General features: G+C 38.1%; 1 protein-coding gene across 2 annotated transcripts; it reads left to right on the top strand.

The window, feature by feature from the left end:
* Positions 1 to 3267: 3267 nt before the first annotated feature.
* LOC139117445 (von Willebrand factor A domain-containing protein 7-like) lies at positions 3268 to 22055 on the top strand. Of its 2 annotated transcripts, XM_070680562.1 has the most exons (16): positions 3268 to 3595; positions 5979 to 6104; positions 6575 to 6748; positions 8567 to 8636; positions 9028 to 9119; positions 9595 to 9774; positions 12615 to 12833; positions 14107 to 14236; positions 14738 to 14901; positions 15357 to 15659; positions 16143 to 16360; positions 17186 to 17346; positions 19077 to 19191; positions 19547 to 19754; positions 20258 to 20381; positions 21064 to 22055. In XM_070680562.1, the coding sequence occupies exons 1-12, from the start codon at positions 3328 to 3330 to the stop codon at positions 17213 to 17215; spliced, it is 1974 nt and encodes a 657-aa protein (XP_070536663.1). In that variant the 5' UTR covers positions 3268 to 3327; the 3' UTR covers positions 17216 to 17346; positions 19077 to 19191; positions 19547 to 19754; positions 20258 to 20381; positions 21064 to 22055. The 2 variants fall into 2 exon arrangements, with proteins under 2 accessions (XP_070536663.1, XP_070536664.1); XM_070680563.1 differs by lacking the exon at positions 12615 to 12833.
* The last annotated feature ends 4188 nt before the right edge of the window (positions 22056 to 26243 follow it).

Here is a 26243-nt window from a genome sequence, read left to right as displayed (position 1 = left end):
CACACCTCTATGGATTTTCTGAAATACACAACACTTCATTTTTCTCTTCGCTATATTTATACACCATAGATTTACCATATTTATATACAATCAGTTTATCATATCGCACCACAGTTTTAATTGTTTCATCATCGCTCAAAATTTCTCCTCTTTGTGCGAAGAATTCTTTCTAATTCTTCTCGTTCTTTAAGAAAAGTCTTCGTCAATACTTACAGTTGTGTCCTTTAACTTGAATCCATTTCTCAGTACGAGCGCTTTCGACGTAAACATTGCGACGATCGGTTTCGATCCTCTTGTTGTCGGCGCATTTATGATCCTGTGGGCTCACTCTATCTGTATATCTTTCTCTTTTTCCATGTTCTCTTTGATATAATTTTCTTTACTCTCGTTTCTGTAGTCTCTTACGACTCTTTCACGTCGTCACGTCTTGATCAACTCCATAGAACAATAAATTATTGCTCCTGATCTGGTTTTCGAGGTCATCTTTCTCTCTCTCAACATCCTGGATTTCTTTCCGTGAATTTCGCATCTCTCGTCTAAGATTTTCCATTTCATGCTGTAAATCTTTGTTAATCCTCTCTAAACTTTCATTCTTCTCTTTTAGACTGTTCATTTCTGAGTGTAAGGCGTTCATTTCACAATTCAAGACACCGAACTGGTCCTCCATTTTCTCTGTCATATCTCTTATCATTTTGTGAAAACCTTCCAACTTTACATTCATTTCTTCCTTCATTTCTCGGAGTTGGCTCAATATGGTTTGTCCTAAAGTCTTATCTATATCTCCTTCTACAACTGTTTTACCACTCATCAATGGGGACCCACCTGGTGACAATGGAGTAGAATCAGGAACACTGGCTGCTGCTGCCGTATTCGTACTACGTAGTATTCTGTGGATACTTTCCTTATCAGTTTTATCAGTTTTGGGTCCAGGGTTTGATTCTACTCCCCTGCACGTAGCAGTAAAAACCTTTAATGCCAAAAACACCAGCAGACAGATTCCAAACGGGGGCCCATGAGCTCCGTTGTTGTGTATGTTGGTATGCTTATCTGCATGGCCACGTCGCAAGCTACTCGGCCAATTCGTGCCCTCCAGCAATCCACAGAAATGCTCATTTTGATAGTTTCTAGCTTGAAACGGTTTGTTGGTCATTCACGCACATACTACCTGTCGAGTTGCATGAAATTTTACCAAACTGGTATGGAAAATCCAGGAACAAGTTTAACCGATCTGACTCGGCTGTACGTTCAACGCCTGTCACCTTTGACCCGAATCTTGTATTAATTAAAGGAAAACTAGTATCAAAAACAGGGACACGCTGGAGTGTCTTTTATCAAGTGTGGATGACCATACTGTCATGCAAATTTAAAAACTTGTTATTTCATCTTTCTTTAGATGACAGTGTGTATATCTATCAAGAATGTGCGTGTCTAGTCGCGCTAAAAACTTCACAGGTATATAGCGCCGTGCCTTCAGTTACTTATACATAATTAACATCTCTCACAAGTCACATGACTGCTGCAGGTGAAGAAAGCCCATGTGTTTGCAAACGTGTCGATGTTATGTCCAGCATTGTCTGAATATATGATAAATATATGGATTAATCATGACTCAGGGGAAAATCCTACTCTAAAATAGTTTTCATTATCAAGTCGATAGTATTTTTTGTACGAACATGTTTGATACAGTGTCCAAGAGTAGAGTTCTGAGTTCGTAATAGAGTTGGTAATAGTGTATTTACATTATGGAACATAGATTATGTCAATAATACTAAAAACAACGCGTCTAAAATCCAGTTCAAGTTGACAGGTAGACTGAAAGATCCGTTGCTCGGGGGCACTCCCTACCCCCCCCCCCTTACGAGAGGAGGGTTGTGTAGAGGGCGTACTCGAGCGACTGAACTTTCAGTCACATTCATGGGGAGCTACTCAACAAAATGAACCAGCTTCAGCACGCCGAATCAGTTAATTGTATTGTTAATTAGAAAGGCTAGAGTTTTCAATACATTTATAAACTTCAGAATTTTCACACTGACTTACGATTTGCTATAATTAGTAAATCACAGTATTCACAGTATACCAGCTGTAGAACACAAAGGGAATATAGCATCATTTCTAATTCAGCAATTTCAAAACAACTTGTGCGTTTTGCCGTACAGTACTAAAAAAGCCGTAAAACAGGCCATAAATATCCCCTCTTCAACACCGTAAGCTACTGTTATTTTAAGCCCCTTGGAACAATTATAATGTACATTGATTTACATTTGATTGATCTGGAAACACAACTCTGGATGCATACATGTAGGTATATACATTAGGATGAAACACAATTTTGGTGCAATTACATTTCTAAAATGTGACAAAGGCCTGAAAAGTTAGTTCAGGGTTTAACCTCTTTTTTCTGGTTGGACTCGGAAATAACAATTCATGTCTGCGTTACATTTTAAAATACAATTGCAACACTGCCTCTCCCGACAACAGAATTTCAGCCTCTCCAAAAGAGAAAAAAATTATGCAAAGAACCAAATCCTACTACTGATGACCTAACTTCAAGCATGTTGGCTCAACGTGTCTAGAGATTACTTGTATGCAAAACTGTTGTGTTGGTTGCCCCTGTTATGTGAAAATCAGGGGGTCTTTGGTTAAGTTGATTTTGGAATATTGTATTCCATTCTACATTACACAGAAGAAAATTACTGTATAACCGTCATAAAGAGAGGGGGGAAACGTGGAGGAACAAAGATTCAGAGAGAGACATAGACAGGCAGATAGAGATAGAGAGTAATTTAATGGCAGTGCTTTAAACGTATCGGTTGAACCTCTCACTTGTGTATTCAATGATAAGATGATACTGCTGACTTGAGTCACTTCAAAAAGTAAATCCTTTCACAAACTTCTCCTCAAATAAAACACCCAAATTTCAACACCATGGTGCCCTCCCAAATGTTTTTTTTTTAAATACTTTCTATACATAGGACTAATGGGGGAAACTTATCTTTGGCGAGTTAAATGGCAAGAGGCATTTTCCTGTTGTTGTGTGTTGTGTCCACACGTGATGTTTATTGATGAAATGATTCTGTACGGAAGAGGCGGTAAAAAGACACCATAGGAACAGCTGATCTTCTTGAAAGGTCAAACATGAAAAAAAACCTGTTAAAGTCAACAACACGGATAGCTTATCTTTAAGACAGACGAGGAAATTATATTTTATTTCTTTCATTGCTATTTATAGATTCTATGACAGAATGATACGTGCTGGTAGAACGAATGTTTTTTTATGATTTTGATTCTGTAAATGCGTCATTAATATCTCACACTCGAGCGTGCAAAATGATGTCCCATTGCTTCTCGGGTCTTGCCATATTTGTCTTTTTAACAAGTCTCTTCGTAGATACTGAGGCGTTTTTTCCTTTACTTAGCAAGGCATCCTCCCCAGGAAATGATTTTACTCACAAAATCATGTCCCACCGTGCTTTGTTGAAGGAAGTTGCTAAGTATTTAGAAGACAGCCCTCGGCCAGGAAGTAAGATACAGCCAGGCGAGTTAGTGAATCTTCGTCCACTGACTTCTTCAAGTCTGTACACAGCATACCATGGAGGTAAGCTAAGTTTGTTCAATTTCGTTTCTATAACGATTCAAGTATTGATACACTGATCGAGCAATCGATCACTTAAGAAACATGTTCTAATTTCACGGGAGGAAGTCGTCGGAACTCTGCTCAAGGTTGCCAGGGACCCCTACGACCGATCTAAACACTGTATCATGGGGTACGTTGGTCTATTGATGAAAGTTAAAACATATTTCTTAACAATGAATATCGTAAAAGTTTCATGTTGCAGCTATGCTGACTTGATGCATCTAGATATCGTGCGTGAGATACGTTGTCTGTGAACAAGAAAGTCGCACATGCGCAGTTCCGACGAGTAAACAAATATAAATGCTACCGTGAAATGTTTCTGGTGGAAGAGTAGAAGTACTTGTACGGAGTAAAGTAAAATTAAAAATTCTAGTCATGGTGTTGTAACTCAAATCGACCTACGCTTTGTATTTCTGCTCATATTTCGTCTTGGCGATAGATGCTTGTACAGTTAGTGATATGATAATCTCCGACCCTCGAATCTTGAAAGTTTTCAATGTCCAGGAATAATGTAACGAAATAAACTAACATAACGTAGTATGCAATTACGGTGAGAGTCACGTTTGTTTCCGAGTGGCGATAAATGAAAGTGTCCTTGTATTATGGTTTATATCCAAAGTTACAATACGCATAGTCACTTGCCCAATCTTTTCACTTGTCTAGCAGTGACGTATGTGGCTATCGCGTTCGCGTAGTCCACAAGTGACAGAACTGCAAAATTCGAGAATTTTCAATCGGCTAAGGTCAATAAACCTGAATTTCAGGATTTTTTCTATTTCAAAAGCTTGCAACTTCAAAACAACCTATAAAATACCATGATCGTAAAGCTTTTATTTTATACTACTCTTCAATGTTCGTCTTATCTTTTCATGCGCTGTTCATCTGTTATTTCCTTCTTCCAGCTTAATTGTATCGATGATGACGTCAAAACTTTAATCATAGATCATAAATTCATTGGTTGTGATCAAATATCTTTGAAATGCGTTAGTACATTCCATGTGTGCACGTAGACACGTTGGATAAGGTTTTGTCGCAGAGCAAACTAGTCAAGAACAGCCAAAAGTTCATGGCCTATAACTTAAAAAGTATTCGATTTTAACAACTGTTTCTATCCGTGACGGCACTAGTATTTTCAAGCTCGCCTCACCGTTTGCACTAAGTGTGGCTATTTGATCGCGCTTACGCAAATGATGAGATTTTCAATAACCAAAAACTTGCTTTCGTTATCACTGCTGCATCAAGCTGGTAACACATTCCATAAGGCTCAACGTATATACATTTTATACTGAAATAAACTTAGGAGAGTCGCACTCATAGTAGTATGACCAAATTAGGCAAGAAGTTGATTTGAATATGTCCTTCTGTCTTTCCCTCAGTACGTAACTCTACCAACAATCTTATTCCCGGGAAAAGTCTCAGAGACATACTGATTATCTCTATAGGGATGATTTTTTCCTTGAAATCGATGAAGCGCCTGTTACTTTGTCAGTAATAGTTCAGCTCACCTGTTGAAACATATTTAACCCTTTCACCACCATGGTTTTACCCAAACCCATTGTTATCAATGGTGATCTTGGACCTGTTTACAGGGAATAGGGGGTGAACAGGTTAATGTAGTGGATCACGTACTTTTGACCCGGATACAGAATCGTTATGTACGGCACGTAATACATGTCATATTTCCTTGATTGAGTATCTGTAATATTACACACGTCTGCTTATCGCCAGTAACAGATAGGTTTTCCGCCTCCACTGCATTCAATTGCTCACAATAAATATCCAGATTACAAGGAAACGTTGTTGTCATTCAAGGGATTATAAACTTGCTATTTTCTTTCGCGTGCTTTGATACATACATTCACCATATATTTGACCCGTTTTGCTGAGTGACGGACTCCAAATAAGAAAAATTGCTATAGAAATGACTAACTTAACTCTAAAATGTATCCTAAACAGCTTCAGATAAAATGTCACAAAAGACAGGAGCAACCTTTATATCTGAATATCTATAAGAAACGCGAAAAGCGTTACCAAGAACCTGTTTATTACTTGCAATGCATTTACATTGGTGGTTGGAAACCGTGCAACTTGATCTATTTACAACACTGGGACGCTTGTACATCAGTGATGTTGTGCTTTGTTCGGCGTGGCTATTCGAGCTTACGTAAATGGTCAGGTTTTTAACCAACAACTTGCTATCGTTATCACTGCTGCAGCAAGGCTAGTAAGGCTCAACAAATATAATGATTATACTGAAATATACCTAAGGAGTCACATACTCATAGTAGTATGACCAAATTGGCCAAGAAGTTGATATCAATATGTCTTTCTGTCTTTCCCTCAGCTGGCAAAATCTCTGCCGTTCCTCTGGAGGATGCGATTAACGAAATAATCGAAGGGAACATGAACATTGATTCCTTTCATGCTTCGTCTCCCGAGATGCACTTTAATGCGGAGAAATTTAGGAAAGGTAACATCAACCTTTTACCTCTAGTTGTTTCCTTGTGTATGACAATTATTAAAAGGACTTTCTCTTTGCAACGGAACCCCGTGTATTAGCAGTTTCGAAGTTTGAATGAAAATGGTCAGAAATGTATTTTATCCATAAAATCCGTTGTATTGCTCTTGCAAATATTGTAGGACAATGTTGTTGTTGTATGTGTATGTGCGAGCGTGTATCGGTATACAGTGTATCGTCTTTCATTGAGGCCCGACATTGCGGTAAATCCAGTGTTTCGGCCACATCAAGCTGCTGATTTTTGAGAGCTCGATTTCATGCACGCCAGTGAGTGCATTATATGTAATGTCAAATACATAAGGCATCTGTAAAAACTGTGAGACTTTCCCAACGGTAACTGTAAAACTTATAAAATATATTCCGGCTGTGTCAAAACAGCTCTAACAGTTCGCCTAATGACATGTCCTGTTACTCTATGACAGCCAATGCGCGACTTCGAGGCACTCGTAGAACAATTATCAAGCAGCTGAAGAAGCCAGAGACTGACTTCAAGACAGTGCGCACCCTAATAGGAGAATATCTGCACATCGTGCAAGATTTCTACAGCAATACAAACTGGGTAGAAATGAAAGGCGCTGTAGCATATGAGGATTTAGGTAATTAAGGTTTTATTCTGTCAGGAGTGATCATAGTGATCATAATGGTGGTCGCTCGTATTATATACACTCACCTGTTCCTATAGTTAGAACCATAATACTTTACCTGGTTAGTAATTCTAACTCCTCAAGTTTAACAATTTACCGTAGGAACGGTTGGAGTAGATATTTCAACTGAGAAGGTAATGTTGTTCTCAGGAAGTCCTGGGAAAATTTACATCCTTATGTTACAACTTTTGACCATTGGGGAAGGTGTTGGCAATGAGGAGGATGGGAATGCAGCCAATTACATTCCACCTACAAAGAATACACACAAATTATCGTGGAGTAGTTAGCAGGGAAATTAGATAGCGGAAACACGTCGCCTCGTTCCCTTTCGGGAAAACAGTGTTCCGCATCACATTACCCTTACAGGGAATTTAGAAGTATTGTATGTGCTTATCGCAAGGACATGAACAGATTAAAGATTTCAGAGACAGGCTGACTCAATTCATTGCAAAATCGACTTCTCCTGTTTCTTCTGTGAGTATTCTTGGCACAATTTTCAAGGAAGTGCGCATGCATTTTCATACTACGTAGCACCTTTTTTGTAGATGACGTAAATATCAATAATAGATGCCCTTTTAAAGAGCCAGTAGCAAGAACCCCTTATGATTTTTTGACCATTTTGTTTTAATGTCAGCTGCAGTTTCTTGTTCTACTCCCAAAGCATGTTGAGATACACAGTAATGCATTCAGTTTGTCAACTCAGCCTGTACATATATATGTAGACTGCATTGTTATTGTTGACAAGTGACTTCTGATCCGGGCTAGAATTCAAATGTAAAAAATCACAACGAATTTTACATGTTACACGATTGGAACTAATTTTGGATAATTGAATCTTCACATTTTTCAAATTTCTAAAAAATGTTAGATGCCTTATCGCTGAATATTGCAATATTACAAATTACTCATAAAAACAAGTGTATAGGCAGATGAGCTTACATTTGCAGATTAAACAGACATTATTTCACCATCCAATTATCCCAAATTAGTTCCAATCGTGTTATGTACAGGCAATTTTTGGATAACCTGACTCTTGAGTGTTTCAACATGCTTTTAGGGAGTAGAGAAAGAACTTGCAATCGACACACAGAATATAAAAAATGAAAAATAGTTTTGAAAATACACTGTTTCTAAGGGGAAGTCATTATCTTTGGATATTGTGTCAAGTTTTATGACTTTAGAAGTCCTCTAGTATTATTCAGCACACAGTGACGTGCTTAGAAGGACTTATACTTGTCAACAGAGCAGATATGAAAAACGGTCGTCTGACAAGGCTGATTTGAGGGATGGACTATTCAGATCTTGGAGGGGCAGGAGTCACGACAGAGTGAAGATGCGCAATTTGTTTAAAATTTCAATGATTTGACATATTAGTTCCAAAGTAGATTGGGCTGCAAACATTGCCCAGAATGCAAAACTTTCTCCAGTTTCCAGTTGTGTGATAATTTCCTTCTTGTAACATCAGCAAGGCTCTAACGTTTACGACAGTTTTTACTCCGCGGTTTTACCAATGCTCGATTACTCCTTCTCGGGATAAAATATCCCAACCCAAGCAAAACTGCAAACTTCGGTGAGGTGGTAATTTACTTTCATCGCCATCATTCTACATTAATTAAGGTAATGGCTGATTTTAAAGAGTATTTTAACTTGTTTCTGGACAGACAGATCACTAGTAAGTGAAATGCAAAACTGTTTGTCTCAAACGTACTGTGTATTTTTACAAATCTCAAAATGAATATATGTCTAACATTATGTGCATCTCATCCGTAGGGTTGCCAGGTGTTGACATTCTCCCCTATGCTAAGCGTCGAGTGTACACCTGCAAGAACTGTGACGACAGGTAGGAAAAGGGTGTATACTCATATGGTCAAATGACACATCCGTGAACCAAACTGTACATTTCATGTCAGTGACTAATGCATATCTTTATGTCACATTGTCTTGAAGAATATTTTTTACGCTCTTTACATGTAACATATCATAAGGAAGGTACAAGCCAGGTTGCGGTTAATATTTGTGCATCCTTACTTTTGTCATTTATCGTCCAAAAACGGACGGAAAAACCCAAAAGTTTCGTATGCTGGAATACAGCGTGAGAATGACATAGAGTGAGGTCTGCCTTGGATACACTTGGAAAGGTCGTTGATTCGCTGTTGGAACAATTTACTGTAATATGACAAATGTTGGATTGTAAGCGAGACAGGTACTTATTATATCTTTGATTATGACAGTGTGCCTGGTGACTGTGAAAATAATTTGATAATTGGAAACGAAACCCTTACAAGTGGATATAGATCTCACCAAAGAATCACGAAACCAAAAGGTACTTGTTACAATATGATCACCTATACTGTACACATTCCTTTCGAATAGACATACATTACCATACACCAATCCATCCATCCCTCCACGCATCCTTCAATACATACATACATACATACATACATGCATGCATACATACATACATACATACATACATACATACATACATACATACATACATACATACATACATACATACATACATACATACATACATACATACATACATACATACATACATACATACATACATACATACATACATACATACATACATACATACATACATACATAAAGTCTATTAGTTAACATTTATTCGAACATGTCTATTATATATATTTTAAAGATGTCCTCTAGTTTTCCTGTTTGGTGCTGCTGTTGTCAAGATAAGACAATATGTGAAGATGAATCAGAATATACTCACTGCAGGTGACTTTAAGGATGTACATTATTGGACTTTTTGACAAATTTGACAGGTACGAATGGACAAGGCAAATGCTCTCATGGTGGTCGATATGATCAGACAAAAAACACCATCGCAACTGGGGGAATCAACAAGGAATCACGTGATCCGCATCTTTCTCCTCACAATGCGTTGCATCAGGAAGCCGCCATGTCGGCCATGATAGCCACTGAGAATTTCTTCTTGGCAGCAGGTAAGGAAACCATAGCTTATAATGACATTTCTCAGTCTAGTACTTGAGACTACTATGTCGACAAATAGTGAGTGATTAGAAAGGGTGAGTATTCAGAGAGAGTGCTAAATACACATGAGTGCTTATTCCTCATGGCAAAGGCGTATACGCTTTATGTCATATGTTGGATTGTATATTAAACCTTTAAAGTATCATTTAAAAAAACATCGTTTTTATTGACAAATGTGAACACAAATACAACTCTATTAGTTCTTTATTGTATATGGAAATAATCATTATACCTAACATATAAACAAAAGCGCATTCTAGTGGCCGGCGATTTTAATGCTGACCCGGATAGAGGTCAGAACGAATATGCTTTCCTAAACAGCTTTATCAATGATAATAATCTCGTCCTTGCTGATGTTGAGCGTTTACCTTCTAACACATTTACATACTTAAGTGATTCCTGCATGGCCCGTAGCTGGCTGGATCACATCATTTGTACCAAGTCAGTGAATAATATCTTGCAGTCAGTCAGAGTTCATTATGACATCATTGCATCTGATCATTTCCCTGTTCTATTTTCGCTCAAAATTGCCATGTTACCAGACTTAAATAACACGAAACAAACACGTAGTCAAAAAACATGTTGGAGCAAAGCGTCCAGTACTCAGGTAACACATTATCAGGTACTTTGTGATAAACTTTTGTCCCGTATCGATATTCCGATAACGGCCTTAGCATGTAAAGATCCATACTGTTGTATTCATAATAACCTCATTGACACTTTTTATAATGACATCACATGTGCACTTTTAGAAGCTGCTGACAAGACAATCCCCAAAGGTTTCGGAGCAACCAAACACGTTGTTCCAGGGTGGAATGATTTAGTTAAACAGCATTATGAAAAAGCTCGTACAGATTTTATTTTATGGAAGGATAATGGCTCCCCAAATATGGTCCCTTTTTCGACTTGATGCGCAAATCAAGAGCACATTTTAAACGGCAGCTAGCATATTGCAAACGAATGGAGAATGAGCTTCGTGCAAATGCTTTAGCTCAAAGTTTAGACAACAACTCAACAGCCTACTGGAAAGAAATAGCCAAACGTAAAGGTAAACCACCTGCACCGTCATCTGTTGATGGTTGTCATGGTGATGATGAGGTTGTAAAAATGTGGAAGCACCACTACGAGACTATTCTGACAAATACTGGTACAGATTGTACACCTGCTTTTCCCAATATTCAGTTCTCTGAAGACATGATTGTGCATCACAGTGAAATTTCTGAATTAATTAGTGATCTTAAAACAGGTGCCTCCTCTGGTATGGATGGAGTTACAGCGGAACACCTGAAGTATGCATCTCCAAAGATTTGCATCTTATTAGCACTTTGCTTCTCTTCCATGTTTATTCATGGTATTGTTCCGAAACATCTCATGACCACTGTTTTGGTTCCGATTCCTAAAGACAGGGGAGGTGATATTTGTGATAAGTCAAATTATCGACCCATAGCTGTTGCGACAACTTTGTCTAAAATTCTTGAAAGAGTTTGGTTGCCACCGCTGTACGGATTCTCTCGTAACCACCGATAATCAGTTCGGCTTCAAGCCTAATCATAGTACAGACATGTCAATTTTTATCTTGAAAGAGACTCTCAACTATTATAAAAAACATAATACCCCTGTGTTTGTTACTTTCATGGACGCCTCTAAGGCCTTTGATTACGTTAGACATGACATTTTATTTGAAAAACTTTCAACTAGAGGCGTACACCCATATCTTATTAGATTACTGTCATACCTTTATAGATATCAGGACTTTGTTATCAGATGGAATGGGTGCCTTTCTGAACCATTCCATTCAATAAACGGGGTTAAACAGGGAGGCATTACATCGCCGATACTTTCACTGTTTATTTAGATAATCTTAGCAAATCACTTGCTTCTCTACCGTATGGTTGTCTCATTGGTGACTTTAAGATCAATCATCTGATATACGCAGATGACCTTGTTATTTTTTCCACCGGTTCTTACGGGCAGCAAATGTTAGTAAACGCTTGTGGTCATTATGGCAACGAATGCTCAATACTCTTTAATGAGAAAAAAAAAACTGTATGTATGTCAATTCAACCGAATGTAAGGAAGCTGCGACAAGCTCCGATATATTTGAATAATAGAATGCTTAACTATGTTTATGTGTACAAGTACCTTGGACACGTTATAACTTCTGATCTAAAAGATGACGATGACATTCAAGCTCAGACTCGCCTGTTTTATGCGAGAGGCAATGCTCTTATTCGAGATTTTAAATTTGCATCGCTTTCAGTTAAAAACCACCTGTTTACTGTTTTCTGTGATGTCCCTTATTGTACGTATCTTTGGTCTATTTTCTGTAAATGTTTTTAAGACAATGAGAAAAGCTTTTTATCAGGTTTATCGTAAATTGACAGGTTTCACATACAATCATGTGCAAAGTAAAGCCTTTTGTTTGTTAAATTATCGATTTTAACATTTGACGAACTGTTTAGAAAAAAAGTCAGTGGGATATCTCAGTAGATTGCATATCTCTGATAACCCCCGTATTTCAGCAGTTCTGAATGTTTCCATTTTCACATATAGTAAATTATGGAAAAACTGGTGAAATTGGATTTTTTAACTCCTTTTCTGTCATTTACTTTTTTTTCCTGTTTTTGTATATGGATTATTATATCTGAAATAAATATAATAATAATAATAATAATAATAACAAACAAACAAACAAACAAACAAGGAGGCAGAGTTCCCTGTGGTTATATGTAATTGTATTTTGGACATTTGATCAATTTCTCTACTTTATATCTTTACATTACCAAATAAGGTTATGGACTTCGAAATAAGATTAGTGGAGATGCTTTCCTTCAGTTGTTTAACCTGCGGCAAACAAGTTCAAAGTCTCTGAGCATCGCTATGGACGTCACAGGGAGCATGTCCGATGATATAGCAGCTGCTAAAACAGAATGTTACAGACTGATCGACGAACGAGTGGGAACCGTCAACGAACCGGCCAATTACGTCCTAGTACCATTCAGTGACCCGGGTTTGATTTTAATAGTCTCCAATAGTGGCAGTTACTTTCAAAATAATATTGCTCTTACCAATTCCGTTTGCACCACAAAGGCAGTGTGCTTGAGTATGTGTATGTGTGTGCGAGAGAGAGAGAGAGAGAGAGAGAGAGAGAGAGAGAGAGAGAGAGAGAGAGAGAGAGAGAGGGAGGGTTAGAGAGAGAAGAGAGAGGGGGGGAGGGTTAGAGAGAGAAAGGTCATAAAGTAGGTGCCACCCTAATTCATTGAAACTCAAGAGAGCGTACTATATTAAAACTTGTTCAAGTCAATTTGTCACACAATACATTCATGTGGGCAATTTTCTTACATATTCCATATCCATAGCAATTATTACTCAGGCTTACGTGAACTGAATTCGTTTAAATTTTACACCAGGACGTCGCATCATGAAACATCTGTGCATGCATGTCATACCCTTTGCATCGTATAGCCATACCATCAAGATATCACTCTCTAAAATGTCCCTAAACTCACTGAAACAATGGAGAAATTCGTTGAATGGGTTAAATGCGAGTATTCTTAATACTTACCGCCATTTTAACTGCTTACCCTATTGATCATATTGTGTATGCAGTACACTTGAACTACTCATGCAGTTTCTCACATGCAAAGTTTCATTTCCAAAGGGAACAACGCCATGGGCGGTGATTGGACTTGTTTCATCGAGATTTGCTGTGACAATATTCAATGTGTGACCCACCATATCATCTCGATATACTCTCTCTGATTAATTTGAAAACAGAGAAATTGTTGAAGTGGCCCAATTGCCGGCATCGCCACGATACTAGCGATGATACGTATCATAACGATACAGCATATGAGCCAGTCGATTTGCTTGTCTGCCTGTATGCACTTTCAAACACTTTCAACGCTCACTCATTACGTCTTCTCCCATTTAAACACGATTGGCACTAATTTGGGAGAATGGCATCTTTCATTTGTTCAAATTTATCAAAAGTGTTAGGTCGTCCTCTGTAGCTGAAATTTGCAATGTTACAAATTATCCATAGAAACAAGTAAATTGCAAAGTAAAAAGAAAGGAAAGTAGATAAGCTTAAATTTGCAAATTAAATCAACATTTCTACAATATCCAATTCTACCAAATTAGCTCAAATCGTGTTTGTTTGTTTTTTCAATTTAAGTCTATCGTCTTCTCGGGGAAGGAAAGCATACGTATCTATCACACCGAGAAACTTCATGTTGTTGCAAGTATTGCTCTGTATAACAACAATGTTTCATCTTCGATAGACTATGGACCAGTCTACATAACGACTGACCCAGAAGAATTCAAGGCTGCCATCGGTAACTTGGCCGTTGATGGAGGCGGTGACTGTCCTGAGCTGTCAATGGCCGGCACCATACTGGCAATACAGAATAGGTACGTAAACTGGCTAATCAGCAAATGTATGTGTTAGTATGGCAGCTGAAGAATTGTTAAAATAAGATAGAGTCAAAAGCTGTCGTACCAGGGCTATACTTACAATTGCTGCTCTGCGATTCCACAAACAGCTGTCCTCACATTTACATACATGAACTCTTGCCATGTCAACATGTGCACAATAGTAACCATGTGTATTCTCAAGGGTCGGAGTTGGCAAGCAACTTACATTGCTGTTCCTTGAAAGATACTGTTATACCATATGAATTCCAAGCTATTAATCGAGGTAAATTCAACTGACACTGATCTTTCGTTTATAACTTAGCAAATTTAGGATTACTGACCTGAATACTTTGATGCGTCTCAACATTTTTGTAAATGCAGGCAATTCAATGGATATATCTATTAGGAATAATACACTTCTGAAATAAAATCTGCAAATGTCGACTTTTTCACTAGTCAGTGTTATATAAATAATGAATGTTTCCTCGGATTTGCCAGCTTACCAGGGTCAGACCTGTATGTCTTTACCGACGCTTCTGCCAAGGATAATGAGAAGGCATTTGAAGTGATCAAGCTTGGCTTGAATCGCAGAATAAAGATCACATACTTCATAACCGGTCACTGTGGCGGCCTCCGCCGATCAATTGACGGTCAATCTGCAGGTATGTGTGATTTTGAATTGCTCAGATTTACTGTGAAAGGCCAGTTTCATAGTGTGTAAGATTATAGTAGCTTCTCCTTAACGATTACACAAAGTCTTCAATCTTTTGATAAGACCGAGATATTCGACAACGTCTCCAGCTGTTAGTCTTACAGCGTATAACGGGACATTGCTGCCATGACTTGAATGCGCCATACGTTTTTCAACCATTTACAAACTGTAATTACACACTATTCAACAAATACATATCGCGTCAAACTATGAAATTCAACAATAATTTGCGACTACAGACTGGAAAGTTTTTTTATTAATTCTTAAATTTTTTGAAATACTTAATCGTCACTTATGTATTTCTTTCATCATTACTATCGTCGTCGTCATCATCATCCGCATCATCATCATCATCATCATCATCATCATCATCATCACTTTAAAAACCAACGAAACTTCCACCAGCGAATACCATACCAAAGCCGCTGGAACACTCCCGTTGGAAACGTAGCTTGAATGCCTACAAAGACATTGCCGAGGAGACTGGTGGCGTGGTTGTCGAAGTATCAAAGGAGGAGTTGACAAAGGCGACTGAAATAATTAACCTGAGCTTTGAAGGAGCAGAAGTCTCCATTTTCATAGTTGACGTAGTTGGCCGGAGTACCGTCAAATTTCCATTGGACAGTACAATTTCTAAGATTGAAATTGCAGTCTCCACAACTGACGAATCGCTGAGTATGATTTCTTATGACGTCGCAGGTCCAGATGGTAAATACATTACTTATATTATACGTGTGTATATATATGTATATATATATATATATATATATATATATATATATATATATATATATATATATATATATATATATATTCTTCTTCTGGCAAAATGAAAATTGTTTGTAGTGTTTCGTTACACTCCAAACGCTTTTTGCTATGTATATGGGTCTTAACACACGTCAGTATTACTGTTGTTGTTACACCATCGTGTTTGAACTTCGACTTTAACCCAGACTTGTATTCCCCATGTCTTGAGTCGATTTTACTCGTCATATCCCCTTATATTCATTTCTTATATTTCTGCATCAGTGTAAAAACTACCGTACGTTGCATGATATCTGTTAGGAAGCACGTTTTCCCTTGATCCTGTTTATATGAAATCAAAATTTAAAAACGTATAAGATGGATACAGCTAGCTTTGCAACATGACGGGTATAATATTGCCGTATTTCTACTATTGCTGTATTTCAGGCATCGTACGGAATGACACAAAAGAACTGATCAATACCGGACGAGAACTCGTTCTGATCATAAATTCCGTCGATGTCGGAGACTGGACTTTGACTTTGTATGACGACTCCGAATGGCACATCGTCGTAAATGCGACAAGCTCAGTGGATTTCTGCATACTTTCTACAGCGAAGGTGATACTGGAGAGATGCTGCCACTGTACGGCTCACCGGCAATGGGTACGTTTCCATCGTATTCGCAATAATGTGTAAACCATAGATCATATATCATAACAACACACTCATTAAATGGTATCTGTATGTTTACAAAAACATATGTGCTTAATTCGTGTAATTTTGTGGTAGATATTAATGAGGTGTACGTGTGTTTACAGCGCCATGCGTTCCTGGGCGTTCTGGCAACGTGCAGACAAAAGAAATAAGGCTACGTTATTTACAAACATCTATGAAGGTGGGGGTCGGAGAATTGACGGGGGGGGGGCTTGAAAGTGTCAAGGATATGTTTAGGGCATTTGAAGGGATTTGGGAACTTAGAGGGAGACTCTTAAATAAAAAGTAACAATAAATAAATTGTCTAGAAAAAAAAAGGATCTGAACTTTCAAAGAATACTGTTTAACTTAAGTTTACTAAATGAAAAAGAGATCACCTTTTCACAATAAATAATTATATCAACTACTGTAACTACAATTCACTATTCAAAATGAAAAGGGACAATTGCTGTAATGTTTATCTTCATTTATAGTTTGGCTTGTAATTATACAGAGTGCACTATTATTGTTTATCAAGAAACTTACTACAGCCTATAAGTCAATATTTAACAACGTATACATTGCGGGCAAAATGTCACCTGCCCTCGAACACATAGTCTGATGTTTATGCTATAATATATACTAGTAGGAGGACAACTTGAAATTTCAAAATGCCATCAGACCAGTACATAAAAACCTTCACAAATCCAGGTATCGGCTTGATTTAAGAATTATATTGTGAGTCTAAGATTCGCAATGAACAATGGTAAACGAGGTCGCATCATTCTTTTACAGATCAAAATATTACAGTATCACTTTCCGTAATCGGGCAGGAGTATGTATCGAACATCTCGCAACTGATTCTTACCGCCCAGAATGGCGCTGAGTTGCAATCCGTCGACTTGAGTCCCCTTGGTGAGGGATCGTACCTTGGCAGAACGAAGATCCCACGTCAGGTATGCACTGAAAAGATTAGCTTTAAGATAGATTGCTACTCTTAATTAGCTTGAAGACATTTAGTTGCCTATAGGGAGCCGTCATTATTTATGGCCTGGGGGGTCGGAGGAATCTGAGGGGGGGGGGTCACTCAAAAAATCGAAAGCTACAAAGGGGGGTTGCTCAAAAGTGGAGAACAAGAAAGGGGTGGCTACTCAATTTTGTTGACATGTATTGAAGCATTTAGTGGAGTTACGAATTAATACAACAATAGGCCTAATAGTAAAGATATGTATATTCATACCCGGTATTTGTGTACACCACATTATATATATATATATATATATATATTATATATATATATATATATATATTATATATATATATATATATATATATATATAAATCATAATACAGGTGGTTTCAAGTAGAAACTAAAATCTCATTACACTATGTGTTTCACGTTATTGTAACCTTCAGACGAGAATGATCAGCTATTCGACGTGGCAAGCCTTATGTTAGAGGCTAGTACTGAGTACATTTTTCAGTATTTCATGATTAAAGATTGATATACTTGCCTGATCATTAATGAGAAACATCTGCTTTCTATATTCTACATTGTATAGATTACCGATAGGGGAAAATGTGTAAAGCAAGCTTATTCTGATGCTATAAAGTTTAAAACCAGTTGAATGCCTTGACAACAAACCCATCTTTTATTGCAGGAAAATAATAATAAATAATAAATGTGAATAAATGTATGTCTGTCGCTATTTTTTCGGTTTCAAAAAAATATAGTTGAAATCAGTGAACTGAAATATAAGTTTTGGAATACTGTCTCAGATTTATTTTCCTTTGAGTTTTTTATACGAAAAAAATACTCCCCAAGTGCCACCAAATAACACCATTTTAACCTCTATTTTTCAAAAGCTCCAATGGCAGGAGGGGGGACACCCCCTCCTGACCTCCATGCGGTCTCTTGTGGTGCTTTCGCACCATATCTTCCCCTCTTGAAAAAAATCCTACAGAATAACTGCATGTCACCAGAGCACTGGATACAGACCTGTACATCAGCCCCTGCCACAGCAATTGGAACCTCCTTCCGACAAAGACCTATACCACAGGGTTTAATCAGGGTCTGTACAGTGCCTGTCGCAGCAGCAATCCATTTTACTGTATAGATATTTAACTTTCCCAATTTTTTGGGGGGAGGGGGGTCACTCAAATTTTCTGTAGCAGAGAGGGGGGTTACTCAAACACGTCATGGTTGGCAGGGGGGTTACTCGAAATTTTGGAGTTTCGAAAGCAATTCCTCCGACCCCCCCCCCCCAGGCCGTAAATAATGACGGCTCCCTAAGTGGGATTTTCTGACGTCCATGACTTTGAGAGTGCCTTGCAAGTTATGAAAGGTCAATACTTTGACCTTGTGAGCCCTGGGTCAAAGTAACTGTGATGTCAAGGGACATCGTAAAAGGTTGTAGGTCGACGCGTTACTTCTTGCATTCTGGATGTGTCGTGTTATCTATGACTCATTCATGCCACAGATTTTCATGCATAAACATATGAAGCAAATAAGTGTGTTTTGTTTTAATGGTACTCTACAGTAAGTACTGAAAATGTTAATCGTCCCTGCCTGCTTCAAAAAAGTTGGGATGGAGTCAGTCACGAAAAATGTCGGCCTATACGTGAGTGGACATATTCAGAATTTGACAGCTTTGTAAACATTGGATCATTATTTACTTCTTGCCAGGACTTCGGACTTCAGCTGAGGGGTCTCGACGACAACTCGGTTGAATTCTATCGGACCAAATCTGTTGACGTGAAAGTTCAATCCGTTAGCGTAACGTTGGAAAGTGGTGTTAAATGTAAGTGCACGAACGTATTTGAAATCTGTCATCAAATGACCGTCAGTTGGCAAGATTTTATAGAACATAGTACACAAAAAGTATGCCTGACCCGGTAGATATATGCAAAGATGTAGACTTGCTTATCGAATCATTATGATTGTTGTTGTTGTTGTTGTTGTTGTTGTTGTTTTTTTCCGTGACTTTATTATCGTTGCTCTTGTTCTCGCTCTTGTTCTAAAGTTTGTTGCAGCTATCTTGTTGTGTACACTGTATGTGTATGTGTTCATTGCATGTTTGTTTTTATTTGCAAATGATATTTGTCTTCGACGCACGGTGGGTATTTTCATATTTCAACTAATTTTTCGTCAAATAGACTCTGTCGATCCGCTTGGCACTCCCCTTCAAATTAATTTCACTGTAAGAAACCATGGAGACGAGACGGACAAATACACCGTGATGGTCGAAGACGATCTTTTCGTCCGAGAATACCTGCCACGCGGTGTAGAGATACCCGCTGGTTCCTATGTTGATGGTTACATTATCGTTGCTGCAGAGAACGGCACTGAAAGTGGAACACTCAGGTCAGTGACAACTACATCATTCGCACTCTAGTCAAATAACGAAGAAACTAGACTGGCGTGGGGTATCCTTCATTCCTCATGTGCAGCTCACATTTGTTCACGTCATCCATGAAACTATATAGTGAGAAACATTTTTTTCCAAAAAGAAAGTTGACAGAAAGATTCGGTCGGCTGAGGGCTGTAATCTCGAACAACCATTTTCGCGAAATCAATCACCATGCGGCTTTTAAACGTTTACTAACTAAATCATGAATAATAAACCCGTAATGTATTTTCTCCATTAATTTAATCATTCGGCCTTCAAGTTACACTTTGATATATTCCGCCGCGAAAATTCCACAAATGTATGTCCATTTCACGACCGTAATTATTGTCTCTTCTAAGATGCTTTAGCAGCATAGATGTATTTCTTTTCGTTTAGACTGAGTTTTACAGAAATGATGCCATACGCCGCCTTTAGAATCATTCATTTTCTTTCAATTGTTTGTGCCTTCTCTCCTCAGCACCGGGTCATTGAAAGTAAGTAGTAAGAGCGGTGGTACGTCGAATGAAGTGAAATTTTATCTCGTTGTCATGGACTACTTGGTGCAGTTCAGAGAGATTGACAAACAGGATGAAATTTTATCAGTAAGTTTTATTTCCACTGAGAACCAGTACGTGAAATATAACTTTTGCTGTGACTAATATTGATGATGATGATCATCATCATCATCTCATCTCGTGCACTACGAATCACTCTCTTCGCATCAAAGATCTGACGGCCACTGCACCTTTTCTCTTCTCATTTTGAATCTTCACACCAGCGGCGATTAGGGCCTGTAGTAAAGCAACGTCGACGTAAGAACGACCTCAAAGAAGCCAACTTACAGAGATCAATCTGCATGCAATGAAGGGCCGAGCGAAGATAATAGTAGACACAAAAGTTTGGTTTACTGAGAACTCTAAGGTCTCTAGTAATGTACTCTACCCTAGCTCTAACGACTCCCTTGCTTACATGTTATAAATGCAAAGCGTTGTCTATTTCTATTGATTTTCACTCTTGTAAAGAGTGATCGTCGTCTTCAAACGCAATAATGTCGAACTCTGTCTTCTATTCTGCAGTCTTTATGTATACCTAGATATGTAGATAGTTCATAGCAAGCGTTGAGGTAGTTCACTCATCCTATATAATTTCTGCAAGAGATCTCGGTTTTTTTCTAATGGCAGGAAACATATTAGATGTGGGGTCGAGATTAAATCTTTGATATACGTCAAGACCAAGTCTTCTCTTTCCTGACTTGCTGTTCTTTGTTTGTGCACTCCTACACAGGTTACAGAGCCCACGACTGTAACTTCTGAGAAGACGCCTACCTCTACAAACACTTGGCTTCTGTTCTCGAGCGAGAAAGAGCTAGCGCCCTCAACCACTTGGCTTCGGTTCTCCAGTGAGAAGACTCCCGCAGTCTTCACCCAGGAATCAACCTCGGGATCAACTCCAGACCTTGGAACCTATGGTGGTTCAACAGAGTTATCACTACATGACGATCGCGATGAGGGTGTGATCTCTGGCAACACGATCTATATCGCTGTTGGAGTTCTAGTAGCCGTTATGGCGTTGATGGGTGTCCTGATCGCTGTTTTTGCAGTGAAAAGTCGCAAGTCGATGGAAATAATCCGTGCAGTCCTGCCATAAAAGTCTAAAAGTCCCACCGACCATTTCTGTTGTCTTCGTTTTCATCGAAATATAGTAACTCGATAGAAAGCTTACATACCCTTAAGATCACGGTCGAAATGGTTGTACCGCAAGCGGACACAGTAACTGCATGATTCTACCGGGAATATCAGTGATAACCGTTTTTCAACTAACTTTCAATAATACTCAGTGATTATCATGTGACCTATATAGCTGCTGCCTTTAAATTTGACTTAAAAGTCAATTGTCAACCGACATTGTCGGAGTCACTCATCTATCAAGAATATTAGTAAAACTATTATATATATACGGCATAACTATTATTATAATCAGCCACCTTGCTGTAGACGATTATATTCGTCGTTTTGTTGCACTTAAATATCTTAAAATGATACGAGTGTACCAAAACAAATCATAAAATATCCTATATTTTTGTCTGCAGATACGTACCAATTAACGAGAGTTCAAAGGTGTGGAAATGTCCCATAACCTGGCAATATTGCTATATGAATATTAACCATCTGAGTGCCAAAGTCAATTTTTGTCACCTCTATAAAATGCAACACAAACAATTTTTTTTAGATCCGGACAATGTTCTCATTTTTTCTCCAAAATTTTTAATAAAAGACATTAGCAAATGAAAAGTTAGGTCCCTTTGGTCCAAAATTATCAAAACAATATGCAAAAAAAATCATAAACATCGGTAAAATATTGCACTAACATTTAGGTGGGGAAAATGCACAGCACCCTAAGGGGTAAGAGACCTCTCGTATAAATTTTTGTGTGAGATTTGATTTTAAATACATGCCTTTTTCAATTTGTCTTCTACAAATGTTATGAGGGTTACCTTATATTTGGGAAATGAACATTCACCGTCCTTTTTTGCCTATCTGAATTCAAAATTACAGATATTCTGACATCTCTACTTTCACTATGAACAGCACAAATTCGCTGCCACCCCAAAAAACGCAGTTGGGTCAGTGACTTATACTGAACATGCAGTGAATTTTTTGAAATGACTGAAGTCCAAAAATATGGTAAAAATAGTTTATTAGAAATTTCAGGCATGAACAGTGTCAAATTTCATCAAGTTATTTTGAAGTGTACATTACGTGATATCACTTTTCACCGTAAATGTATTATTCTGCCATGGACTGGTGATTCACAACCTTTCTACGCTGCCTTTAGAATATTTTATAATTTTCGTCTAATACGTTTATTAGATTTTTTCATTTCAATACGTTTATTATATAATATTTATTTCTATTTAACACGATTGGAACTAATTTGGGATAATGGGATCATCATGTTTTTCAAATTTCTCAAAAATGTTAGGTGCTGTATAGCTGAATGTCTTAATATTACAAACTACTCATAAAAACAAGTGTGTAACGTAAAAAGGAAAGCAGATTAAGTTACATTTGCAGACTTTAAAGGCATTACTTCAACATTCAATTATCCCAAATTAGTTCCAATCGTGTTATTTCTATTGTCTGTCTTCAGTCCGCGATAAAAGTTGTCGTGTAAAACTGAAAAGTCGAGTTTCCGATGAGAATTTTTACGATGCCTTTTAAACTTGAGTCATTTCAACGAGTAGAATATGTTACATTATACATTGAATTCAAATAGTGGAAGATTTCGATGCTGTTCTGTTAGTCGTGTATTGCTAGGGCTAGAAATGAACAGTAGTTTCTGGACAACCAAACATTGCCCGGGACTACTAATTTCTTAAAAGTGTTGTCCCATGGGACTACCGCTCATTCACAGATGGCATGAAATGGAACCGTACTGAATATACATCTCAAGGGTAGACTTAAACTTTTGATCAAACTTCCTCAAGGAATATTTCAGCCACTCTCTTTCAAAATCAATAATGAAAATCGAGGGTCCCCGTGCAAATTTTAGTACTAGAGAAGCAAATTATCCAAGCTTTACCGACATTTGAAATTCAAAATGGCCGCCATCCTGTGTTAAACTCTATGAAGAAAAATAAAATTTTCGATTTTCGGAAAACTAAGATGGTGAAAAGTTTCCTCACACCAAGAGCTTTAAAATGAACCCTCACAAGTGGTAGATCAGGAAAGAATTGTAAAAGTTTGAGAGTCCGAATATCTGTCCCGAGGAGCATTCTACCTTAATTGAGTGAAGATTTTACATGTTCACACGTGACACAAAATGTGTCGGCTCCGACCTGATAAGTAGACTTTTCCAAACCATGATCTCCGATTGTGTTACGACTTGGTGAAATTGCAACGATGATAAGCAGGTCATCATCGCCCGTCGTTTACGTCATCGCCAAAGTGGATATAGACTATGATTCATGTTTTTTTATCTGTTGTTTGTTATGGTAACGTTGTGTGGTTGGCCTACATAAAAAGACGAATTATTTGTGGTAAAGTTTGACATAACAATTTCCCTTGGAAGTGTTGTTCACACATGTCACGCAATTTTCATGCCTTTATTGGTTTGTCTTGGTGAAATTTCAACTACATGAGAGATTACGGATGCCAGTATTAGAATCTGAAACTTTAAATTCATTTCTTCTTTAGCTAATTCAGTAACTCAATATACCAATGTCATTTAAAATGAGACAGGTTGCAGGCGCAAAGCGAACTGCCATATTCTTTCGGGACTGCTAATTTTCAGGAGTGATATTGTCCACCTAAAGTGATGCATTATACTTAAAAAATGTTTTTGCTGATTGAAGACACCCCGGGGTTTGGGGTGGTACCCTCATTATATTTTCATACGGGATGTGCCTTCCAAGTTTAACATTCATGTTCCAAAAATATGACCCTTGTGAAGAGTTACCAATTTTCTTGACAAACTGTGTATTTTTTCCACTTTTCTAATTGGAAAAGCATGGGGACATGTCCTTTACCAATGTTGATGGTTTTTTTTCGTCTGAAAAGTCAACCATGTTTGGGGATCTCTTCGTGAAAAAAGTGAGCCGTTCGGACGGCACATACTCGATTGGAGTACCCCCGGGGGTCGGAGGCAAGCGGGACGCTTGAAGTTGAAAGCCCTAAATCTCTCATATGCCATGGATTGTGATTTTCGGCTAGTGGCCAACCTTCGGTCAACAAATCTTTTCTTGCAATGACAAACAACTCGACCAATAAGTGTATCTCTCTCTCTCTCTCTCTCTCTCTCTCTCTCTCTCTCTCTCTCTCTCTCTCTCTCTCTCTCTCTCTCTCTCTCTCTCACACACACACACACACACACCGGCGAGCTCGAGATTACTTTGCAGTGGGCTTATAATTATAGGTATAAGGAGAGCCCACATTGTTACATTATTCGGCACCAATCGTTAGTCTAAAAAAAGCGGTTTACATACCTCTACCCACTGGCAAGTTGACTTGGCTTCAATTATCTCTCGTCAAATCTACAGGTGATAATATTTAAATTATATGTCACTGAAAGAATGCAGGAAGTGGTAAGATCATGTCACTCTGATTTTCTTCCTTGTGTTCATTACTTAAGGAAGTAAACATTACCTTATCTCATATTCACAACTCTAAGAAATTGTTGATAAGAAATGACGTAAAGGAATAAAACCCAGATGTCATTTGCACAATGAGTGTTTCATCAAGTCTCACGTTCAAGGGTAAAGGAACTCTCGTGGTTGGGGTCACTCGAGGTCAATGCCGACATCGTTAATTTGCAATTATGACAACACGATTGACAGAAAGTAGAGGGGCTCCTATAGAGTTTAGTCACGGCTGAATAAGGTACCGTCACTCGTCTCTTTGTTTGCAGGAAGAAAATTCTGATCGCACAAAATAACACTGTCATCATTTCCAGTTAAAGTATACAACATCCTCCATGGGTCTTTTCCTGTGATCATTAAAGAGCTAGTAGCCGCAACTTTTGATTATTTTTCAACTATTTTTCTTTAATGCCATCAACAGTTTCCTGTTCTACTTACAAAGAATGTTGAGATACAGTGTTGAGCTTATCAACTCAGCCTTTACATCTTAGGTTGCTTTACTATTGTTGACGAATGAATTCTGGCAAGAGTGGAATTCAAATAGACCAAATACCGATCTGGTTATCACGTTGCCACTGTGATGCTGCAATTGCGCCCTCAACATCTGTTACGCCAAAAGAACAGACTCGTCCTTGCTTACAGACAATATTTTCAAACATCTTCGCATGCATCTTCGCTAGCAAGTCCAAAGCTGTGCCTCTTTTGCACGGAATAGCGCCGTGCCGAATAGGATGATTGGTCAAATAGGTACCAAATATTGCAGGCTCCGCATCTGATGTTTATTGAAGGTGGAATTCACTTTTGAAATCAATCAAATATTATTTTATGATCAAACAGGATTTCACTTCCGTGATTTGCAAGATGTGTCAACTTGAGACATCCCTAATCGATAATGTCAACCCGGGACTCACCCCCCCCCAAAAAAAAAATTATTTGTATAGATGATGTGGAGAGACGTTGGGTCTAGGTGTTGAACAATCTGTAAATGGGAGAGACTTGAACGGGTGGTTTGTATGTGTGACCATAGACAGTAGTTTCTCTACTGTCTATGGTGTGATAGCATATACAGTAACAAAACAAATTTAACAGGCGATGTGAATTTGTGAAGAACTACCTGGCTTGACATAGCTCAAATTTAAACGTTTGTTCGTGATACTTTACAGTCATTACACCGCATCGAAAAGTAAAAAAAATAGTGGAAAGAGCAAAAAGAAAATGTTAACGTATCCATAATTATTACCATACGACCATTCGAAGGCTGCACTGAAAGCAGAATTCCGCATCGAAAGCGCAAATGTCTGTTTGTTTGTTTCTATGCGCAAGCGTA

This window comes from Ptychodera flava, chromosome 18 (genome assembly GCF_041260155.1).
Source record: "Ptychodera flava strain L36383 chromosome 18, AS_Pfla_20210202, whole genome shotgun sequence".
NCBI classification, from domain to species: Eukaryota; Metazoa; Hemichordata; class Enteropneusta; family Ptychoderidae; genus Ptychodera; species Ptychodera flava.
Note: the sequence above shows the minus strand (reverse complement) of the source record. Positions and strands in the feature narration are given on the sequence as shown.